The following is a 21,548-nucleotide window of genomic DNA, read 5'->3' as shown; positions in this document are numbered from 1 at the left end:
CTCTTATTGCCACTTCTATGTTTCTGCCTCTCCCTCCTCCCAAGTTATTTTTCCACTGACATTCACGTTGATCGATTTCCTATCATTTCCAGGCTTTGACTTTCCCAAATGGCAACCTATTTGGTCTCCCCCTTTCAGGGTGATCCCCTGGTCCGGTGAGATCTAGCCCTGAAACATGACTGTCATAATCACAAGCGCCATGTGAACCATGGCTAGCCTATAAGACTATAGACTATAGTCTATAGTAGTCCATGGACTATAGTCCATGGATTATATGGACTATACCTATACTATAGGTATTGGATAGTTCAAAGAAAAATCACACTTGTGTGAAGTGAGGGGCTCACGCTGTGGTCCCCGATCAGTTCCACTGTCATACGGTCTGAAAAGTGGATTTCCTTCTCGTGCTTTAGTGGTGTTGCTGAAAGGCTGACATCATCATCATCCACGAGACATGAACGGCTAGTGTTAATTAATATTATGAAACGAAACTACTCATGAGTTGTATTTATATCAACCATATTATGTCTCGTGGCATCATTTAGTGCATTAAAACAAACATTAAAGTGCATAGACTTGGCTGGCAAACATTTTTCTGTTCAAAGGGCTCTAAAGAAACATTAAAAGTCCACAGACTTGGCTGCCACATGATGTAATTCCCGTTAACCGTGCATTGGAAGGGCTTGCGCACTCAAATATCACACTTGTGTGAAGTGAGGGGCACCCACTTGTGGCTGGCACATGATTGCAGATTCACTGTCTCCATATACGTTACGAGACATGAAACAAGGTGTATACTGTGTATTTATATTGGCCACTTGACATCTCACGTCACCATTTAGTGCCCTAAACAAACATTAAAAGTCCATAGACGCCTTGACCTTCGGACTCACAGGCCATCACATTACCGACTGAGCCAGAGCTCTGGCCACCCATTAAAGTTTCTCAATTAAAGTTTAGAGCCCAGGATGCGAAACGAAATTACAGTATAAAGAAACCAAATTCAAACCATGGGGTGTCTGGGCTGAGATCATATTAAATTCACAAATTATAGTGTTGTGTCACAACTCCAAATTTGGCCATGCAGGGTGTCTGAGCTCACTTCTATTGTTTTTCAAATTAAATAATTTTCAAATTTACATCAAAAATATATTATATGCACAATAATTGAAAGTGGGTTGGCCTACCGGCCAAGGAAGTACCTGAAAGTATGAAAAATAAGCACAACATATACTGTGCATGATAGAACAAAGCTGTAGACACAGTATGGGATAATGCTGACGGTGGCCAGAGGCACAGCGGCACTCTTGCAAAAGTACAGCAGGTAGAAGAGGCCGGCGTTGTGCGCGGGTACCTCGAAGGAGTCGATCAGGTGCAGCAGGCCCATGGAGGTGATGACACACAGGGCCTTGACGAGGCCACTGCTGCGCTCGGACCCGGTGTAGAGTGGGGAGTGCAGGCCCAAGCCCAGGCCAAGCAGGGTCCCCGTGCTGCGCGTCAGGATGGCGAAGGGGCAGGCGTTCGCGTGGACCCACTCGGCCCTCGCGCACCACCTCTGGGCCTTCTCCGCCGTCGACAGCAGGTCCACGCCGAGTTCCCTGAACAGCAGGTAGGAGCCGACGACGGCGGCGGTCAAGAAGAGGGTGACGTAGAGGTAAGTCTTCACGCTGGCACCGTGAATCCACTGGATCCTATTAAATGCCTCGGCCACCATCATACCCATGATGACTCCAAGTATGACCTGGTGGGGGAAGTGAGCTGCGATAAAGACCCTGGAAAGACAGATGCATGCCTGGACACCCCAGAACGCCATCCACAGAATGGTCTTCAGATGCCGGCTTTGGCCCGTGGATCTTTCGCTACTGTGTTTCTCGTCAGTCATAATGGCCAGGATGGAGGTCACTATAGTGTAATAGACACTCGCAGTTCCCATAGCGTGGCCGGACGGGCTGCCTGGTCCAGTCTCACACGTCACAGGGTACTGCTCAATATGAGGAGCAACGGTGTTGTTGGCATAGTATTGCGTCTCGTGAACCCACCAGTAAGGTCTCGCCTCAAATAAAATCCATTTGAATACCAAGTTGAGCCAGTCACCGATCACGGCCACCCAGATTAGCTTGACGCCCTCCGACGAGCGCAGTTGGAACAAAAGGGGGAATAATATAAAGAAGGTATTTCGGCGGTCCGACGCCCACGACACCCAGAGGAAGAAGCCGTCCTTGTAGTTAGTCTGCAGGTAGTGCGTGGCGCTCACCCCAAAGCCCCGCATGGGATCCATTATACTGTCCATCATCTTAGCATTCGCTCTGCTTCCCACACCCGAGTCATAGCATCCACTTTGACAGACCGACAGACCAGATGTTTTATACTCCACAATCTACTACTCTACACACTTCATGAAGAAATCTGATGATGTCACCTGTGATTTAGCCATGTTTGGCAGACTACCTTAATACCTTTGGTGAGCGCAGTTAGTATCTGATCACCCGACCCGACCCTATTTGGAGGCCAGTATGGATCCGTGTGGAACTCAAACATGATGTGTGGCGAAGGACAGATATGCATGTACTGTGCACTCATTCAGGGATTTGTGGGAAATGGATACTAGGGAAATGCCCGGTGGGGTCATATGCCCTTCCGGTTATGCAATAATTGTAGACCATGTGGTTCCCAAACGTTTTCATGTCAAGGACCCCCAAATCGACACGCATTAGCCCGAGGACCCCCATGCCACATTAGAAAATAATATGCCAAGAGGCCCATGTAGGAACTTGACTCAGTTCTCCAGTAGATGTCGCTAGATATTTGGATACACTATAGATAGATAGATAGATATTTCTTATATATTTTTTGACAATTTGGCCAATGTTTGATCAGTTCTTATTAGTATTTTGTTCATTTTTTATGTAGTAATGGTCTTTTTTAAGGTATTAAATTGTCACTTTACTGTCATTTGGGGACCCTTTTGGATAGGCTTATATAGCCTATACTAGATAAATGGATTAGATATACAATATGATATATGTGTTACAGCATTACACCCTGAGCAGACTGCAGCCCAGGCCCCAGACATGTTCTCACCTGCAACACGCTTCACTATGATGTGTTGTTGTGACACATGCAGTTTCAACATAACTTTCAACATAGCTTTTGTTTCATTGCCTTGCTTGGATGGGCAGAAGTTCACTGTCTTGGAGCTCTTCTCTTCTCTTCTCTCCTCTTCTGGCAACAAGGCAACAAGAAAGAGGTATGTCTATTCTATTAAATAAAACTCATGCTAAAGACACTTTATGGCAATATGGGGTCACCATCTGACAAGGGACATTCTGGGTTCCTTTGAGACTAGATTCATTACAGGTCTGTAACCCTCTCTGAGTACAGGTCTACTCTACAAACATCACATGGAGCTAAAATGGACCTTTAAACCGGTCCATTTGGTTCCATTTGTAGGCTATATTCTCTGAGTTGAAATAAGTTTGTGAACCACTGCTTGAGGGGAATAGCCTACCCTTTTAATCTGAACACGAATGACAGACACACACACGCACGCACACACACACACACACACACACACACACACACACACGCACGCGGGGCGCGCGCAAGAGGAGAAAGCTCGCGGTCACGGGAGCATTGGAAGAGTGACGTCATCCATCCTAAACCGGGTAACAACAATGCTCGTTGAGAGAAAGAGCTCCTCGTCCCGTCCCGTCCTGACTGAGTCCCGAGCTAAAGAGGGGGCTCCTCTTCTCCTCTCTTCTTGAATAGCTCAACTTTTTAATGTATTCAGGCCGCCTCACTCAGCCCTCAGACCACCAGTGTGTACAGCCAGCCAGCCAGCCGCCGCCAAGGCGCACTGTTTTGTTCTCCTTTATGCATTTTGTTTCCCCTGTTTCGGCTCTCTTCTACTCTACTCCTCCACTCCACTCCACGCAGGATTTCCCATGCAGTCAGTCAGGCTAATGTTAGTTGTTGTTTCACCGGCTTAATGGTGTTAAGGACAATTGGTTCTTCCGAATCAATCTTTCCCTCTCTCTCTCGCTCAGTGTCTCCTGTCCTGTCGAGTCCTCCAGCGACTGCAACTTTTGAGTAGGGTAAGTATAGCTATGTGTTCCTATGCCCGGTGTGTGTGTGTGTGTGTGTGTGTGTGTGTGTGTGTGGGGCCATAGCTAACCTACTCTATGCTGGTTTACATACAAGTGAGTCTAGATTCATTGTAATGATAGTAATATGAATTATTCCGTACGACGGTGTCGCGTGCCGACAATAGCCGATCTACAAGCTCACGGCGCGTCACATCGAGGCTCACTGTGAGCTTGTAGATCGGCTATTTTCGTCACTATCCTGCTCCTGCATCCGTGTTGATACATCATGTCGCGCGCATTTAATGCTACTTTTGTGTCAAACCAAGGCACTCAGTTTTGTTTCCAAATCTGCCTGATGTATTGTGTCTGACAAAAACGCCGGTCCGAGGATAATAGAATAGACTATGCGCCAGCGCCACATAAACCTATTGTTCACCACTTAATGGTTACGCGTAACTGTTAAGATTTACAGACGTTTTCTGTTATTGTTTTTCAACAATGCTGTGCTCTCTTATAGAAAGTGGGTTTCAGTGTTGGTAACATATATATATTTTAAACTAATATCCGTTCAGTTCCCGTTCAACGTGGGTCGTGGGGACCACAGGGAGGGGTCTTTAAGGGGGATCCCCTGCTAAAGGATTTTAGGGTTCGGGACCCATACTGATCTATTCTCATTTCTCAGAGAGCGTACACAATTTAACCAAATGGACCCTTAATATGGGTCCATTTGCTTCCATTTATAGCCCACATGCTCAGAGTTAGATACAAGTGGAGGATTTTACAGTGAAGGATTGATTGAATACAGTTGGAAAACAGTTTCCATTTTTTCTCAGGCATTTGTGGTCCTGTGTATTGAATTCAATTAAAGACATACAATAAATAATATACTAGAAGACATCATCAACAATAGTAGCAATGAACATATTTATGTACTAAATGTGGGGGGGGGGATTGCAGACAGGTGTTCTTTTATGGCGGTTTTGAAGGAGGGTAGAAGTTACACTTTTTGATGTTTGTTGGAAGGGCAAATTTGACCCCATTTTTGTGCCAAATCTGGGGTTGAGATAGTGTTTGGATTGGGGTCCTATACCCGTACCCGCACATCGTATCAAATGGTTATCTGTGGCCTATAATGCTATAGTAATGCATATCATATTAGTCAGGGTCTGTGAAATGAAAAACAGGCTGAGAATCACTGCTGCAGTGAACTGGGCTTTTACAGACTTGTGTCAGGCTACAGAACCTTTACCAGGAGATGCCGATGCTGATCTATTTTGGAGAATACTTGCTCCGGGGTTTAGTTACAGCCCTTTGAGAGTCAGTGGGGTTTTTGCTTCCAGTCAACCAAGCATAGGAGTTATTCTGAGGCCCATAATAATAATAATAATAATAAAAAATAAACAAATAATTGCATATTCACGATTTTTCATAGCGCGGCACCAAGTGCTAAAGTATAACATAATGTGTAAAACACCAAAAGGGGTTATATATATATATACTAAATATAGTAGTGACATAAAAGTCAGTATAGTATTCTGACCAAAATGACTACTCCTCCCGTTGACACAGTTCCTAGCATAAGTGAGGAGACATGATTTAGCATCCCATTAAGACCCGAGGCTGATTCTACGAATACCAACGAACTCGCCCTCAAATCACAGTGGAGTCGCCCCGGGCCGGGTGTACAGCCGGCGGAACTGCTCAGGCTGCTGGTATTCCGAGACGTAACCTAAGTGAACTGTGCTTAAACTGTTAAACCTAACCAGTCCCTGCACCCGCTTTCAAAACGACCAGGGACCCACCATCGCAGTCCCTGCACCCGCTTTCAGAATGACGAGGGACCCAGAAGAGAATTCCCCATGCATTTTTCCCATAGACGTTTCAAAAAGTATTTATTTAAAGACCTCAGACAAAGCCAACTCTGATCGTGGCAAATCATGACAACAAACACAATTCTTTGGGCCGAACAAATACTTAGAAAGAAGAAGAAAAACGGCAGGGTACAACACTTTTTTGTTGTTGTTTTTCTTTGTATTTGGCATTTTTAATGTTTTTTTACCCTCAATGTTTGTTCAAACAACACTATAGCTGTTTATAGGAGGGGCTAGCTTTCCTGTTTTTAATGGGTTAAATCACATGGAAATATGTGGATGCTCTTCTGGGTGACCTGGGTTTCACCTGGGTCATGATAAAGGATTATGTCTTTTTTTTGTCCAGGCGGAATTATTATAGAAGAAAAGAAATGCGAGCATAACTCAGTCACAGCTCAACAAGTAATTCATTTAGAAGGCTCAGAAAAGTTCAAGACCAGCAAAAGACCACCAGCACTGATGGAAGTGAATGCTGAGTGGAAGTGAGTAGTTACTTTTATTCCAGTCAGGCACAGGCAAATCAGGCACGGCCCAAAGCCTTCCTCTGCGTGATCAATCACACCAAGGAAGGCTTTGGCCGAAACACGTCCGTTTGACCGTGCCTGATTTGAATGAAAGTAAATCAAAGCACGTGAAGAAGGACACTCCTTTGTGAGTTCCGGGCATAGTCTGGTTTGCTGACTCGGACTTATTATAACCTGTCAAAAGCACACCTGTGCCTTGTTGTGATTCTATAATGGAACATCAAAGTAATATATGAATCCAGATGTTGCCCGCAACACTCCCTAAAGCAGTTATCACAATGGTGAATGTGGGCCAGATGACTCACAGTACTCGCATGCTGCAGAATGAAATGAAATGAAATCAGTTCGACAGTCTCTAGGATTCAAGTGGTGAAAGGAAAAAAGAGACCTCCCACACAGAGTAGAATGGACCATTTTATCACTCTCGGTTACATGAACACCTGTGCCTGCACTTTACCTTGAACATGGCTTTACTCTAAGGCTATATGGAACATCAGCCATTGGGCTCGCGGTAAAAAAAATCTGAACTACTGTACAAGATATTTTGGCCGTCCTAATGACTGATTTTACACTACAAGCTCACAACGCAACGCGACGCGGTGTGAGCTGCTAGATCTGCTATTTTCAGCATGCAACCAAGTGTAAAATTACTTATACTGGACCTCTTGTCCACTTTTCCTCAGTGAAAAAAGGTAGTCGATAGTATTAGTTGACGAAATCAACACTGATGCTGACTTGACTGCAGTTTGGGGTTTTAACCAGCATTTCATTTCCCCCCCCCAGGCCTTTCTGAGGGAGTGAGACAAACTGTATGGACCAGACTGAACATGAAGAGCCTCAAAGCCAAGTTTAGAAAAACCGACGTGAGTAAACTGTACTGTGGTCCAATGTAGTGCAGTGTGATTATGGCCGTGTGTGTGTGTGTGTGTGTTGTCACGCACACATGTGTGTCCATGGATGTCTGGAGCAGTGTACTTAAAGTGTATAATAGTAGTTATGAGTTACTATCTATTTATTCAATCCCAATCACATACTGTCAAATCACATACCGGTACATGCATGCATGCACGCACACACACACACACACACACACACACACACACACACACACACACACACACACACACACACACACACACACACACACACACACACACACACACACACACACACACACGTTGAGTCATTTTAGGAGGTGTCTCAAGTCTACACAGATCAGCGTGAACTCTTTTGAATCGGTAATGTAAAAGCCACAAATTCCTTCCAGCAGTCTGGGCTGAACTATTCCAGACAGAGCGATCTGATCCTGTTCAGCAAAGCATGAATCAGCCTCTTAAGTCTTTAGGGAGAGATTCTTCCATGTTAGGACAGTCGGATCGTTCACTCACTTTTTTCGTAAGATTCCCTCACAGGAAGTGAGGCGCCTGCACACACACACACACACACACACACACACACACACACACACACACGGCACCACCGTGACTCATCTGTTGTCACGGCGACCATAATGACACAGACGCGAGCGCCAGACAGGAAGAGTCTGGCGGTGTGTCTGTTGTCGGCTAAAAAAGTATACATTTAAAAAGGATGGAGGGAGGGTGTGGTGTGGTGTGCCAGAGAGGTGGAGCAAAGACGGCTTTGCTAAATGAGATATCTTTGGTTGGCGTAGACGAGAGTTTCAAAGAGACTCCAACAAGCTTAGGTGGGGTACCAGGATGATGAGCTGTGGCTTCTGTTGACATAGATGGTGCCAGAAGAGGAAGACTGTGTTTTGGGCACATCCCTCCTTTAAGGTTTTGATCTGGTAGGCCTATGTTATCCTGCAGGAAACAGTACGGAAGTTGTTCTAAGTTTTCTTTTCTTTTCTTTTTTTTAGGGGGGGGGGGGGTATTCACTATTGTGTTGGTTTTTAAACCATCTAAGCGTCATGTTGTCTGTTAGATATCACAACCACAGGCCTGTGTGTGTGGGTGGGAGAGACAAAGAATGAAAGGAAGTTGGTAGGTGGAGGAGAAGGCGGCGAGGTCACAGGTGATATTCTGTCCGAATCAACCTGCCCTTGCAGTCTCACATCTTTACAAACAGTCTACCCCACTGGTTCCCAGTTTGACATGCATTAGGCTACGGACCCCCATTTAATGGCATTTCTATCTCTGGGACCCCAATTTATATTGTAAAATGTAACTGAGTTACAGACTCACAAGGGCCCATTTGGTTTCATCATCATTTAGCTGGGGACCCCCTAACACTCCCTAAAGGACCCCATAGGGGTCCCCGGGCCCCACTTTGGGAAACACTGGTCTACCCTATCCGACCCAACACCCAAGATAAAAGCTTTAGTTTGACTTAGTTTGAACAAGTCGTCATGTTTTTGACAGTGCGAGTTTTCGTGGTGATGTTGTACTCCAGTAAATCCACATTATTATTTAAACTGTATGAAAAAAAGAGCATTGTACAAAAGAGCCTGTGGTGGGTGGCATGAAAAGAATCCGCACTGTGGAGAATTGCTGTGAATGTTGCTAAGGAACAAGACTGCATCCATTTGTGATAGGGAACCGTAAACATACATATTGTAGCATCAGATGCCTCACTCCCACATCCTTTGTTATGTTCCCTCTTCACAGCGCCCCTGTTATAGCTGATCGACAAGCTCCGTGTGACGAATTGTGAGCTTGTGTGGATCGGCTATTTTCTGGGGAATTGTATAGTGGATCTACTATAGAGCCCTGGTGACCCCCAGTCAACTATATAGGGTTTAGTTGCTGGATAATCAGTTGGATTTACCATACCACACATCCTTGATCTTTGACCATGTGATCTGTCTGCATTCTACTATAATTTATGGTTTTGCATCTCAGACACATTAATGTACAACGTTTATTTTTGGAAGTGCAATGTAATGTAATGTAAATGTGATCAAATGCAAAACTACAAATCCAGAAACTGTAATTGCAGTTGAAAACTCTCTCGGGTATATTTACAAAAAAATGTTTTTACATCAGAATTATTCTCTCGCTGATTATATAAGTCAATAATGCCATGCCCTTCACTGTATGCGTGTCATGGCTTATGTATTGATTTTTAGGATCAGTCAGAAACCAGTGTGGAATTTTGCTGTGGCAGACAATGTAGAGGTTTACTGTTGATTAATCAGTAGTAAGTAGGCTGATCCACTATTTATACTATGCGTTGCACTCAGTCACAATACTTGCCTGAGTCTTTTTCATAAATGTGTCAATGAGTATAACTGCAGTTGTTATCCCAACTGTATTACTTACTTTTTGCCCAAATAATCAGATAAGATTGATAATTGGGGGCAGCTGTGATCTGAAGGTTAGATGAGTGTGCTTGTTATCAGGCGTTTGAAGGTTCAATCGCCTTTTGGTGTTTTAAATATTATGTTAGCTATTGAAAAATAGCAGATCTACATACAGTACAAGCTCATGATAGCGCGGCACTCGGTGAAAAAAAACGTGGACAAGGTTTGTGAAAATGTGGCTACAAGCTCAAAACTCGTAGCAAATTGTAAATGGTGCATTTATATAGCACATAGATTGTGCATTACATTCACACACCGATGGTGGAGGAAACCATGTAACCATAGGAACAATTAGGGGTTCAGAGTCTTTCTCAAGGACACTTCGACACTAACTCTGGGGGAGCCTGGGTTCTGGCAACCTTGCGGTTACCTGCATCCAGCCACTCTACCCCTGAGTCACTGCTGGCTAGATCAGCTATTTTCGGGGCGCAACCCAGCACTCATTAGCTAGTGGAGATGCGGTTGTGTACGACATGGATTTCTAAACAAATTGGTTCAACGCAAAATGCTGTGTTCAAGTTCAGGAGACCTGAATGCTGCCTTCCGGCATGGCATGGAAAGGAGGGGCATGTGCATTTCTTTCACCATGTAGCAAATGCTGCATTCGGGGTCTGGAGAGGGCAGTTGTTTTACAGACGAGTAAAAGGTGCAGGTGCTGAAGCCCCCTTTGATGTCTATGTGTGCACGTCCCTGGCTGCACTCACTCAAGACAGCGACTCTGCTGCTATCAGTGCTATATGTATCGCCAAGTCGCTGTGTCACTCACTGTTGCTTATTCCTGGGATGAGTTGAGTTCTGAAGAGCAGTTGCAGCTTGTTGGGAGGCGATCTACTGTATTTATTTCACCTGTACTGTGTATTGTGTGTAAACAAACACGAAAACAAATTGCTGATGATAGTGCTGTCAAACTAAGTCTATGAAGCCATCTATGAAAAGTCGAACCTACAACACGATTTTATGCAATATCTAGTGGGGTCCCTGCTTCATCTCTCTCTCTGCTAAGGGGTCCCTGCTTCATCTCTCTCTGCTAAGGGGTCCCTGCTTCATCTCTCTCTCTGCTAAGGGGTCCCTGCTTCATCTCTCTCTGCTAAGGGGTCCCTGCTTCATCTCTCTCTGCTAAGGGGTCCCTGCTTCATCTCTCTCTCTGCTAAGGGGTCCCTGCTTCATCTCTCTCTGCTAAGGGGTCCCTGCTTCATCTCTCTCTGCTAAGGGGTCCCTGCTTCATCTCTCTCTCTGCTAAGGGGTCCCTGCTTCATCTCTCTCTCTGCTAAGGGGTCCCTGCTTCATCTCTCTCTGCTAAGGGGTCCCTGCTTCATCTCTCTCTCTGCTAAGGGGTCCCTGCTTCATCTCTCTCTCTGCTAAGGGGTCCCTGCTTCATCTCTCTCTGCTAAGGGGTCCCTGCTTCATCTCTCTCTGCTAAAGGGGTCCTTGGCCTGAAAAACGTTGAAGACCCCTGACCTATGTACAACGTAACAACATTGTTTCAGAGAACATTTTAGGCTATAGAAATAGGCCACGCCGTTGCTATTGATTTGATTCATTTCATATTTACAACGACTAGTTTAAACGTTTGTTATTTGCGGCTTGTGTGCAGTTTAGGAGAGTCCATTTTACTAGTCCTAGTTGTCAAAGTATTTTCATGTTGGCTGATTTGAGTTGAGTTGATTACCCTAGCCTACATCATGAAGGAACAAAATAAACAATTTGTCCCGTGGATTAAGTGACCTTTCCTGGCCTATTTCCGTCAACTGTATGCACATGACATAGAATAATTGCATAGTTCAACATTTCTCAACTTTGTTTGTTGCCAAGTCGCAGATATATTGTCACCAGACCATGTCACTAATAGCCCCAGCTGCCATTGGAAATGAATGACTGCCAGTCCCTTTGTCTCTTGTTATCGCTGATGGTGTGACCGCATCGTGCCGTACAGGTCTTTATCGCTGATGGTGTGACCGCATCGTACCGTACAGGTCTTTATCGCTGATGGTGTGACCGCATCGTGCCGTACAGGTCTTTATCGCTGATGGTGTGACCGCATCGTACCGTACAGGTCTTTATCGCTGATGGTGTGACCGCATCGTACCGTACAGGTCTTTATCGCTGATGGTGTGACCGCATCGTGCCGTACAGGTCGTTATCGCTGATGGTGTGACCGCATCGTACCGTACAGGTCTTTATCGCTGATGGTGTGACCACATCGTACCGTACAGGTCCTTGCAGACGACGGCGTTTTATTCTGCGTTTTCTTGCGCTCTTTCTGGAGAAAAGAGAACGCAGCAGTCTGCAAGTACCATTAAGACTGGTTGTACTGGGACGTTTCCAGGTGTGAATGTGTACACAACTGCATGGGGTAAAGCAGGGCATTGGCTGAGAAGGAACATTCGTGCTCCGCAAACCTATACCGCGGGGTAACTGAAGCACAGCATATATAGTTCCAATATCACTCTCCTCGTAACACAGCATGTTTCACTTCTGAGCCAATAGTCCTCATTCCATTGCGCTTTTTATAAACTCGTAATCAAGGGTAATAGAAAGAAAAAAATCTCCTTGATTCTATTTTGGGAGTCATATGTCAGTGATAGATTGCGTAGGAATGCCTTCCCCCCCCCCCCCTCCCCTCCCCATTCATTCTCCAACAAAACGAGAAGCAGGATGCCTACACAAATAGCTTATTTTTTTTTTTTATGTATTTGGGCATTTGCCAGATTGGCCTTTTGTAAATGGAGTCACTGTTTTAGCCGGGGTTCAGAAATATGAAGTCAAATCTCTGCTAAATGCTTCACTCTCAGGGACCCTCCTCCGCACTCCGCTGGATGTATCTGGCAGCCAATGTGCTACAGTCAGATGTCTCTGAGAAAGAGGGCTAAATAAGGTAGAGACTTCTTAACCACACGGATCCTAGCGTCCCTGTTCTAAGCATAAGTCATAAAAGCAAACATTCCATGAAAATGAAAAAGAGGGGGCCAAGAACGGTCAATGAAATTTATGGGGTTTGATGCGTTAATGGGGTTAAATGCGTCAGAGAAAACTGCTATTGGATATTGCATGCTATTCAGTAAACGGTAAACGCTGTAACAACACTAGTGATATATGAATGATGACTAGATCAATTTACTATTGCTATTGTATGCTCCCGTGCTTGCGGTTATGGTTATTGTATTAACCCAAAGTTGATAAGTTTAGAGGCACTGCTTCCTTGACTAGAGTGGATTCTATTACTGAAAGTACTAGAGGCTTGTTTCTCCTATTCGAACAGTGGTTCTCAAACTTTTCCATGTCAAGGACCCCCCAAATTGACATTTATTAGCCTGTGGACCCCATTTGAAAAGCTATGCCATGCAGGGACCCCCATAAGAGAAGATTTTTACGGGTCTAGCAGTGATTCTCAACCCGAGACATGCATAGCATAAGCATACACATACAAGTGTGAGTTGACGGTATATATATTTGACATGTGTACATGTTAGGCAAACTGCTTGGCAGAGAAGATGGTCTTTTTAGAGCAGATATTGTGTATGCCCCATGGAAGTGTGAAAATCACAATTGTAATAGACTCGTACTATACATTTATAGGCCAGTCAATCTAAGTAAAACAATTGGGCCTGACCCAAAAGAAATATTGCATAAGTAACCGTCCTAGGCTTTTTTTAGGTTCATCCAAATAACATTAAATTAGAGTATTATGTAAATTGTGGATCATGGTAAATTCAGGGGTTGAAAGTTGGAGTACCATTAATCTTCTGAAGGCAAAAAAATAATCTAATTTTAATTATGCTTTAAGAAGCATGTAATGTGTCATGATTCTGAATCCATTCCAAGCTTGCACGAAAAACACTCCTTGGGCTAAATCAGGCCATAGCCACATGCCAAATGTGCTGACCTCATCACATTTTGGCACATTTTGGGCAAGGGGATAGGTTTGTGTCTCTTGTGTGTGCCCAAATGTGCTGACCTGATCACATTTGGCCACATTTTGGGCAAGAAGATAGGTTTGTGTCTCGTGTGTGTCAAATCTACAGTGGGAGCTTTTAATTGGGCATACATTCTATCTACAGTATTTGGCCCAAATAGTGAATAGAATCGGGGAGGTGATGTGTGCGTGTGCATTCGTGCGTATTTAAGAAACTGGCAGGTATTGTACGATTGTTTCTGGGAATGGTTTTTGGCGAGCAGCCACAGTCTTACAAGGAGACAGACATTCCTATATACTCTGCTTCTCCCGTTACCAATCAGCCATGTTCTTATAGTCTTGAGGCCTCATATACATTCGTATCAAATTAATGTTCTGTGCTCTGTCTGTGATTAATGGCTGCCACAATGCAATTCCAATGGGAGTTGCATTGTCTGACCAAACATTTGTGTTTGATGGGGCAGCAAACAGCAATTTTCTGAAAAACCTATGTTTCTACGTCAGTGGTGCTCAACCTTTTTCATGTCAAGGACCCCCAGAATTATCTGTATTTGGCTGCCGAGCCCCATCTGAAAATATGTTTTTCCAGGGACCCCCCCCCCCCCCCCAAGAAAGAATATATATTATTCAAAGATTTGCGCCACATTTTCAAGATTTCTCAAAAATAGCAGATGCCACGCTATGAGCTTTCAATAGCTAAAGTACAACATAATCCTTAAAACACCAAAAGGCGTTCCCGTCCTGATTTTGAATGGGTTAATCGACAATGAAAATAATGTTTAGGCTATTTGCAACCCCAATAAACTGCATTTAGGCTTATTTGCAACCCCCTGATAAACCGTGTTCTTCTTGTTGCACCCATACACAGCACACACGTTTGTGCTGTAATTGTCTTACTATCCCACAGTACCACCTGTGTACTCTATTATTGGTGTACTCTATTATGGGATCCACGCGTAATTCCGATGGACATGCGCTGCTCCCGTGCTTGCGGTTATGGTTAGGTTAGGGTTTGACGTAGGCTGTCGTTTGTCGGACCAATGACTAGTCTGAACTAAGTACTGCGCCCCTTCTATTATCTGTGTACTCCATTGTTGACAATGGTCCTAGTATTACCCTGCATGCACCCACCCAGCTCTACATGGTTACCCTACTTTACCCTACTCCCCTCCCCAGCTGTTCGTTATAGACTGAAAAGGATTACAAAGGGTTACACACGCACGCATGGTTGCACACATGCACACACGCACGCACACGTAAACCTACACAAAGCTGCATTCATCTTTCTACATGGAGTTGTGCAGTGCTGCTTCAACACACTGCAGACATTAACAAACACAGGCACGCACGCGCGCACAGCCGCACACACACACACACACACACACACACACACACACACACACACACACACACACAAACACACCCATTTAAAAATGTGTCTAATTGATGTGTGCGCTTGTGGATTATGCTGCCTCTCTCTCCAAATACAGACATTCTCATGGTTTAAGGTCTGTTCACACCTGACCGGCATGATAATGATGAGGATAATTCTGTGAGCATCCACACACTCGGTAATTGTGGTGTGGACTTTCTTGAGTTAGATTTTTTTTTTTTTAAAACGATATAAATTTTTGCCAATCCAGATTAGAATCAGATTAGCTTGTATCAATTCGGAAAGGCAAAAAAAAAGAAAAAGAAAACACATGAAACTGACTTTTGCTAATTAAATTTCAACAACATTCATCAAAAAAACAAACAAATCTGATTTCTAAAGATGTGCCAGCTCAGTGGTTGGTGTATTAAATGCCTTTTTTTCCATTCTCAACAGCTTTGTTCACAAAATCACTCTTACAATCTCAGTAAGTCTCAAAATGAGTCGTTTTTGAGTGGTGCAACCACTCCAAGGAACAGCAATGTCCGTGTTAACTTATGTGACTGTGTGTGACTGTTACTATGAGTACCAGTAGGGACAAAAGTGGCGCTGTTGTGCCAGAAACAGAGAGAGAGATAGTGCTGCACTGTTGCCTGCTAATGAGAGAGAGAGAGAAAAGAGAGGGGGGGGCGGCATGGGGGGAGAGGGGAGTTGCACCACTCAGTTCACACGGGTGTGATCTTTTTTTGAAAGAACATTATAGAATCAAACATTTTGTAGTGCATCATATAAATGTCTCGGCTAGGTTTGTTTATTGGATTTGGCCTGGCTTTGCGAGGTTTGGCATGGAATGGTGTGGTGTGGTTGTGTGCTGTAAAAGGGTCTTAATGCTGTTAAACCTTGTGGAGCAGCAAAGGTTTAATCTGGGGATCTAAGAGGGGGGGGGGGGATGCACATCAGTGTACATGTTCTTTGGCCTCGTTTTTGCGTGAGAGAGAGAGAGAGAGATCTTGTGACCATTTATGATGAGCGTCACCCTGGGCCTGAACTGTAATCAAAGAAGATAATTTTGTTCCATTTAGGACCCTACCATACCTTTGCTCTGGAATCACACCTGTGTGAGCTGAGCGGTGCATGTATTGTTATAGTTACTGTGCTCTACTCTGTATTGTAGTGTTCCGTGCTCTGTACTGTACTGTATTGTACTGTACTGATAATTTTTGGAAAAGATCTTTGAGAAATGATACCGTGTGGGGTTCCCCGGTGTGTCCCCGGAACATTCCAGACCCCCCAGGAACGTACCCGGGGGGGGGGGACGCCCCGCGTCCGAAACGGTCGAGAAATGGAAAAGTTACCGCATGGGGGTCCCCCCGGAACATTCCAGACCCCCCAGGAACGTACCCAGGAGGCCGGCCACGCTCTGACGAGCCGCCCCGCGTCCGAAGAGGTCGAGAAAGGACAGAGTTAGCGTGTTGCAGCTTTCCGTGCTCGGACAGACACAGGGACGTGTATACATGGGGACACACGTAGCGGTGTCCCACTCCACAGTGAGAGAGGATGCACAGAACATGGACCGGAGGCGAGTTCAAAGTGAGGAAAGGGGAAAGAAAAAGGGAAATAGCTTAGAGTCTTGTTTAGACATGGATCCAATTAAAGCGGGAACAGTCTTTATTTCTTATCTCCTGTTTACATGAACTAGTACAGACACATGGGCAGAGAAAGCCAGTATTCAGCAAATCAGTTGGGAACTAGGGACTGTGTGTGTGTGTGTGTGTGTGTGTGTGTGTGTGTGTGTGTGTGTGTGTGTGTGTGTGTGTGTGTGTGTGTGTGACACACTGTGGCCTGTGTGGGTGTGTGTGTGTGTGTGACACACTGTGGGTGTGTGTGTGCACACTGTGGGTGTGTACTGTGTGCACACGCTCGTGCGTGCGTGAGAGCGTTTGAGCCTGTGTGTGTGTGTAACTGTGTATGTGTGCGTGCATTGTCCACGTGCCTACATTTAATTGCTTGGGCGTGCCATTTTATTTGAAGCTTTTATGGCACTGCTAAGTCCAGCAGAGTTGATTGAGAGCTGGATGAGGAGACTGGTGTGTCACAAGACACAGGTACAGACTAAAAAAAAAGTGTCCTCCTCGGAGCGCATATCTCCACCAGGCCTGGTTGCTTACCCAGGGCTGTGGCTCAGGAGGTAGAGCAGGTCGTCCAATGATCCCCGGGTCGGCGGTTTTGAATCCCGACTCCTCCTGTCCACATGTCGAAGTGTCCTTGGGCAAGACACTGAACCCTACATTGCCTCCAATGAGTCGGTCAGTGTGAGCTCGCCACCATTGGCGTGTGAAGTGAATGTGGGAAGTGAGGACGCTGGCGTCGACTTTTCGCCGCTTCACCTCCCAATGTATGAATGAATGAACCATTGTAAAGCGCTTTGAGCACTTGGACAAGCGCTATAAAAATGCAATTCATTCATTGACATTGACATTATGTGTCAGTCCTGGGGTGAGGCTGTCATCATTCCGCGAGGAAGCTGCGGGTGGAAATAGAGTTTGTACGACAGACAATGCAACTGTTGGCGGTTGTGACTCTGTGGCTGGCTATGGGCAGAAGTGAAAGTGCTGTCGGAACTGCACTTTATAGAACAGTGGTTCCCAAACTTTTTCATGTCAAGGACCCCCAAATTGACACTAATTAGCCCACGGACCCCCCATTTGAAAAGCGTCCATTTGGTTCCATTTGTACACTCTCAGAGTTACAGACCCACAAGGGTCCATTTGGTTACAAACTATCATTTAGCTGGGGACCCCCTGGAACTAGAGAGAACTAGTAGAGATAGGCCTAGTTCAGTTAAAGATCTTTCTGAGAGGAGGCTGGCTTTGAGCTGGTAAGCTGTTTTTGCTAGTAGCCACATATTTGCCCTTTGCCCCCGGGGACCCCCACACGATATTTCTCGACCGTTTCGGACGCGGGGCGGCTTGCCAGAACCGGGCCGGCACCCGGGGCTCGTTCCTGTGGGTCTGGAAGATCCGAGGACCCCCTGGGTGACGGACCCAGACACGGAGTTGCACCACTCACTTCACCCGGGTGTGATTTTGTAACCTTTGGAACATTTCTGCCTAGAATGACACGGCCAAAATAGAAAAGCCAGGTTATAAGTGGTTAAGTCCGTCTGTGGGTTTTTATAAACATTTAACCAATGAAAGCTATTAACAAGAGTTTGTAACATAATCCGTTTTCCCTTTTCCTTTTTGTGAAGATCTATCGGTGCACACCTATGTGCACGATATGTGCAGGCTACATATCGTTGTTCAGTTCCATTTAAATGTCTACTACATAATGTGCACACTGTATGTGACCGAGGGAGAGTTGTATGTTTTTCCTATTGGTGTACATTAACTCACTCAGTAGCTGTTAAGTGTTGGAGTCTGGGTGCTTTCCAAGTCCAACGCTGTTTATTTATAGGGGAGGATAGGCTATTTTTGTGTCAGCAGGAAGTGTTGCGTGACGACTATTTTTACTGGGGCCTTCTAACAACCACAACCAACTTATCATGGACTTTTACACAAATCCCCCAGCTTTAATGAAGTAAGCACCTTGAGGCAACCAAGAGTCCTTAAATGTTTTCAGATGGAAGTACCCCTGTACTTACCTCGTAAGAGTTGTGGGTTTGTATGAGTTAGATTCTTGTTTAGTCTTCTTACTCTTTGCTGGTATTTTGTTTCACCAATCATACCAATCCAGTCTAGATCATAAAACTAACCTTTTAAAGCCTAGCTAAACACTTATGCCCTATGTTCAAAAAGCTATTTACAGTAGCTGCAAAAAAAAGGCTGCTGAACTAAAATGGCACGCCTAAAATAGGGATAACGGGGTTAATTTAAACTGTTGAACTAACATTTGAAATTGATTTTTTTTTTAAAATCTTCTAAATCCTGACAGTTTTCTGAAAAACCCATGTTTCTATGTCAGTGGTTCTCAAACATATTCATGTCAAGGACCACAAATATATATGACATTGGCCGCCGACCCCCATCTGAAAATATGTTGTTCCAGGGACCCTCCCAGTAGCAAAGATTTGAGTTAAAAACTCGCTCTGTAACAATATATATATATTCAAAGATGTCGGGCACATTTTCACGATTTAAAAAGAATGGTCTTGCCTTCCTGTGCAGTCCAGAGTGGACAGCATTGTGACATGGACAAACACGGTGTTCTGTGGTCGCAGCGTTCTGTCTCAACATCGCTCCAACGTGAGGCCAACCATCTGCTCTTTGTTTAACAGCCATGTCTACCAAAGTCTCACTCTCTTATTCTGGGTTAGAGTTTCAGAGGCCACTAAACTGTTGTTGTTGTCGTGCGTGCGTGCGTGGGTGCGTGCGTGCGTGCATGTGTGCGTGCATGCGTGCGTGCATGCGTGCGGACGTGCGTGCGTGCGTGCACTGGAGAGGGCAGTAAGCAGTTTCAGCTGTGGCTCGTCTAGAGAAAGGATGTATTGTTTAGGGACATTTGAGCATCTGCTTTGTTGTAGAAGCGGTTTGAAGTTCGTAGCCGTCACTGATCAAAGAGCCCAAATACAGTAGACACGTACAGTATAGCTGATTTTGTGTAAAATCCTCAATGTTAATATTGAACTCGGAAGAGTGTACAAATAGAACCCATAATCACTCTTAAGTGAACTGAACTGAACTGAACTGAACACGCACGCACGCACGCACGCACGCACGCATGCACGCACGCACGCATGAGTGTAACGCCTGGTATTCGAACCCGGGTCTCTCGCGCAGGAAGGGACACTGAAGCCAAGCATCTCATCCACTAGCCTGAAGGGGAATTCCCCCTTTGCCGTGGCCTGGGGAGATATTAGGCTTGTAGTCTTCAGGCAGAGCCTCTGAGGCACTCTGCACGCACGCACACACACACACACACACACACACACACACACACACACACACACAAACACACACACACACACACACACACACACATACATGTTTAGACTACTTTTGGGGACGGATGACAGAACACCCCCCTTTCGGGGACTACCCTTTCTGAATGGGTTAGAGTGAAGCTGCGACCACTGTTGGTGTTCAGAGGATGCCCACTTTACAAATACCTCTTGATATTTTTGATTTAAGCTTTCTTTCAAAAGTAGGATTTTTTACCCTGAGATTGGGGACAATCATATTTTACCTCATATTCATACTTTTGGGGACTTGGGCGGGGCTTATTTCACACTACAGGAAGTCACCTTTGGGGCCTTGGTCTATACACACAGCCTACTTTAAACCACCTTTGGGGACATATCCTGGCTGCTCTACTGTACTGTACTGTACTGTACTCAACTGTAGTGTACTGTACTATACTGTACTGTATTCCACTGTACTGTACTGTACTGTACTACCACAGGGCAATGTACTTTATCCATTCATACCATCCCTTTGTCCTTGCCTTTAATTGAACTGTAGTTTCATTGTGTAGGATTTGATATTCTTGGTATGTTTTGCACTTTTCAATGTCATCTGTAATGCATCTCTGTTTTGTCACTTTCCATGTCACAAGTATGTCACGTACCGTTCAAAAATAACTACTAGTGCTATGCATTTGATAACACTTTGACCTTTGCCTTAGGCTACACACTTCGGGATCTAATTGCCTTCACAGAAACTCTACAAGAACAAGAAGTAAACTGTGGGGGCTACAAAAAAAAACACAAACTACTGTAAGGCACCTTTGGGGTATTAGGTTATACACAAGTTACAATCTCATTTTGTGTGGTCTACTTTTCTCAAATCTCAAACACAGGAAGTAAATATTGGTAGTAGAGCCTCCAGATTGTACTCATTTCTATAGAAAGCAGCAGGCCGCCTTGATACACAAACTGTGGACATCACCACGTTGGGTGTGGGGGAATGAGGAAATCATCATGCATGTCCGGGTTGCAAGCCCAATTGGACTTTATAAACTGTAGTTACAAAGCTGGATTGAAAACATGCATGTCAACAAAGTGCTGCTGCAGTCCAGCTACTGCAGTCCAGCTACTGCTTCTGAAAAGGCCTATGATGGTACATGTTGAAATCCACTCATACACTCGCAGCACAAAGAGTTTGGGAATTGACAATGTAGGAGAATAAGATGACTACAGAAATATTTGCTCTGATAGCTTAGTATACTTAGCAATTAGCCACTAGAGGCTGTTGGTTACGTAGTATTTTACAATGGCTGAGAGGTGTGGAAGTCACAAGCCGAAGGAGAGTGACTTTAACCCTCTGTCTCAAAATTGGCATAAGTGTATTTGTTTAGGCAACCTTTGGGGACATTTTTCAGAATACACACCAGTTGATTGGGGACCACTTAACAAAAAGGTACCCTAAAAAGAATGGCTGATTTTGTCGCACATACAGTAGCTTGAGCCAGTCTAATTGGACTCAGAACGCGTTTGTCTGTCTGGTATGACTGCAGCTGCGGAG

General features: G+C 44.9%; 2 protein-coding genes across 6 annotated transcripts in view; one reads left to right on the top strand and one right to left on the bottom strand.

Moving 5' to 3' along the window:
- Positions 1-1,183: 1,183 nt before the first annotated feature.
- LOC308310393 (glucose-6-phosphatase catalytic subunit 1-like) lies at positions 1,184-2,293 on the bottom strand (the record flags this gene model as incomplete). Its single annotated transcript, XM_080756737.1, has 1 exon — positions 1,184-2,293. The coding sequence occupies one exon, from the start codon at positions 2,291-2,293 to the stop codon at positions 1,184-1,186; it is 1,110 nt and encodes a 369-aa protein (XP_080612863.1).
- Positions 2,294-3,635: 1,342 nt separating this feature from the next.
- rai14 (retinoic acid induced 14) overlaps positions 3,636-21,548 on the top strand; it is an 85,992-nt gene continuing 68,079 nt past the window's right edge. For 4 of the 5 annotated variants that reach the window (XM_080755266.1, XM_080755263.1, XM_080755265.1 and 1 more), the window contains exons 1-2: positions 3,637-4,094; positions 7,264-7,343. In XM_080755266.1, coding sequence (XP_080611392.1) covers positions 7,308-7,343 — 36 coding nt within the window. In that variant the 5' untranslated portion in view covers positions 3,637-4,094; positions 7,264-7,307. Of the gene's footprint in view, positions 4,095-7,263; positions 7,344-21,548 lie in introns of all 5 variants that reach the window. The other variant, XM_080755264.1, reaches the window with a different exon arrangement.

Source organism: Protomyctophum bolini, assembly GCF_963924005.1.
Source record: "Protomyctophum bolini genome assembly, chromosome: 22".
Taxonomy (NCBI): Eukaryota; Metazoa; Chordata; class Actinopteri; order Myctophiformes; family Myctophidae; genus Protomyctophum; species Protomyctophum bolini.
The sequence above is the reverse complement of the archived record's forward strand: the minus strand, read 5'-3'. Positions and strand labels throughout refer to the sequence as shown.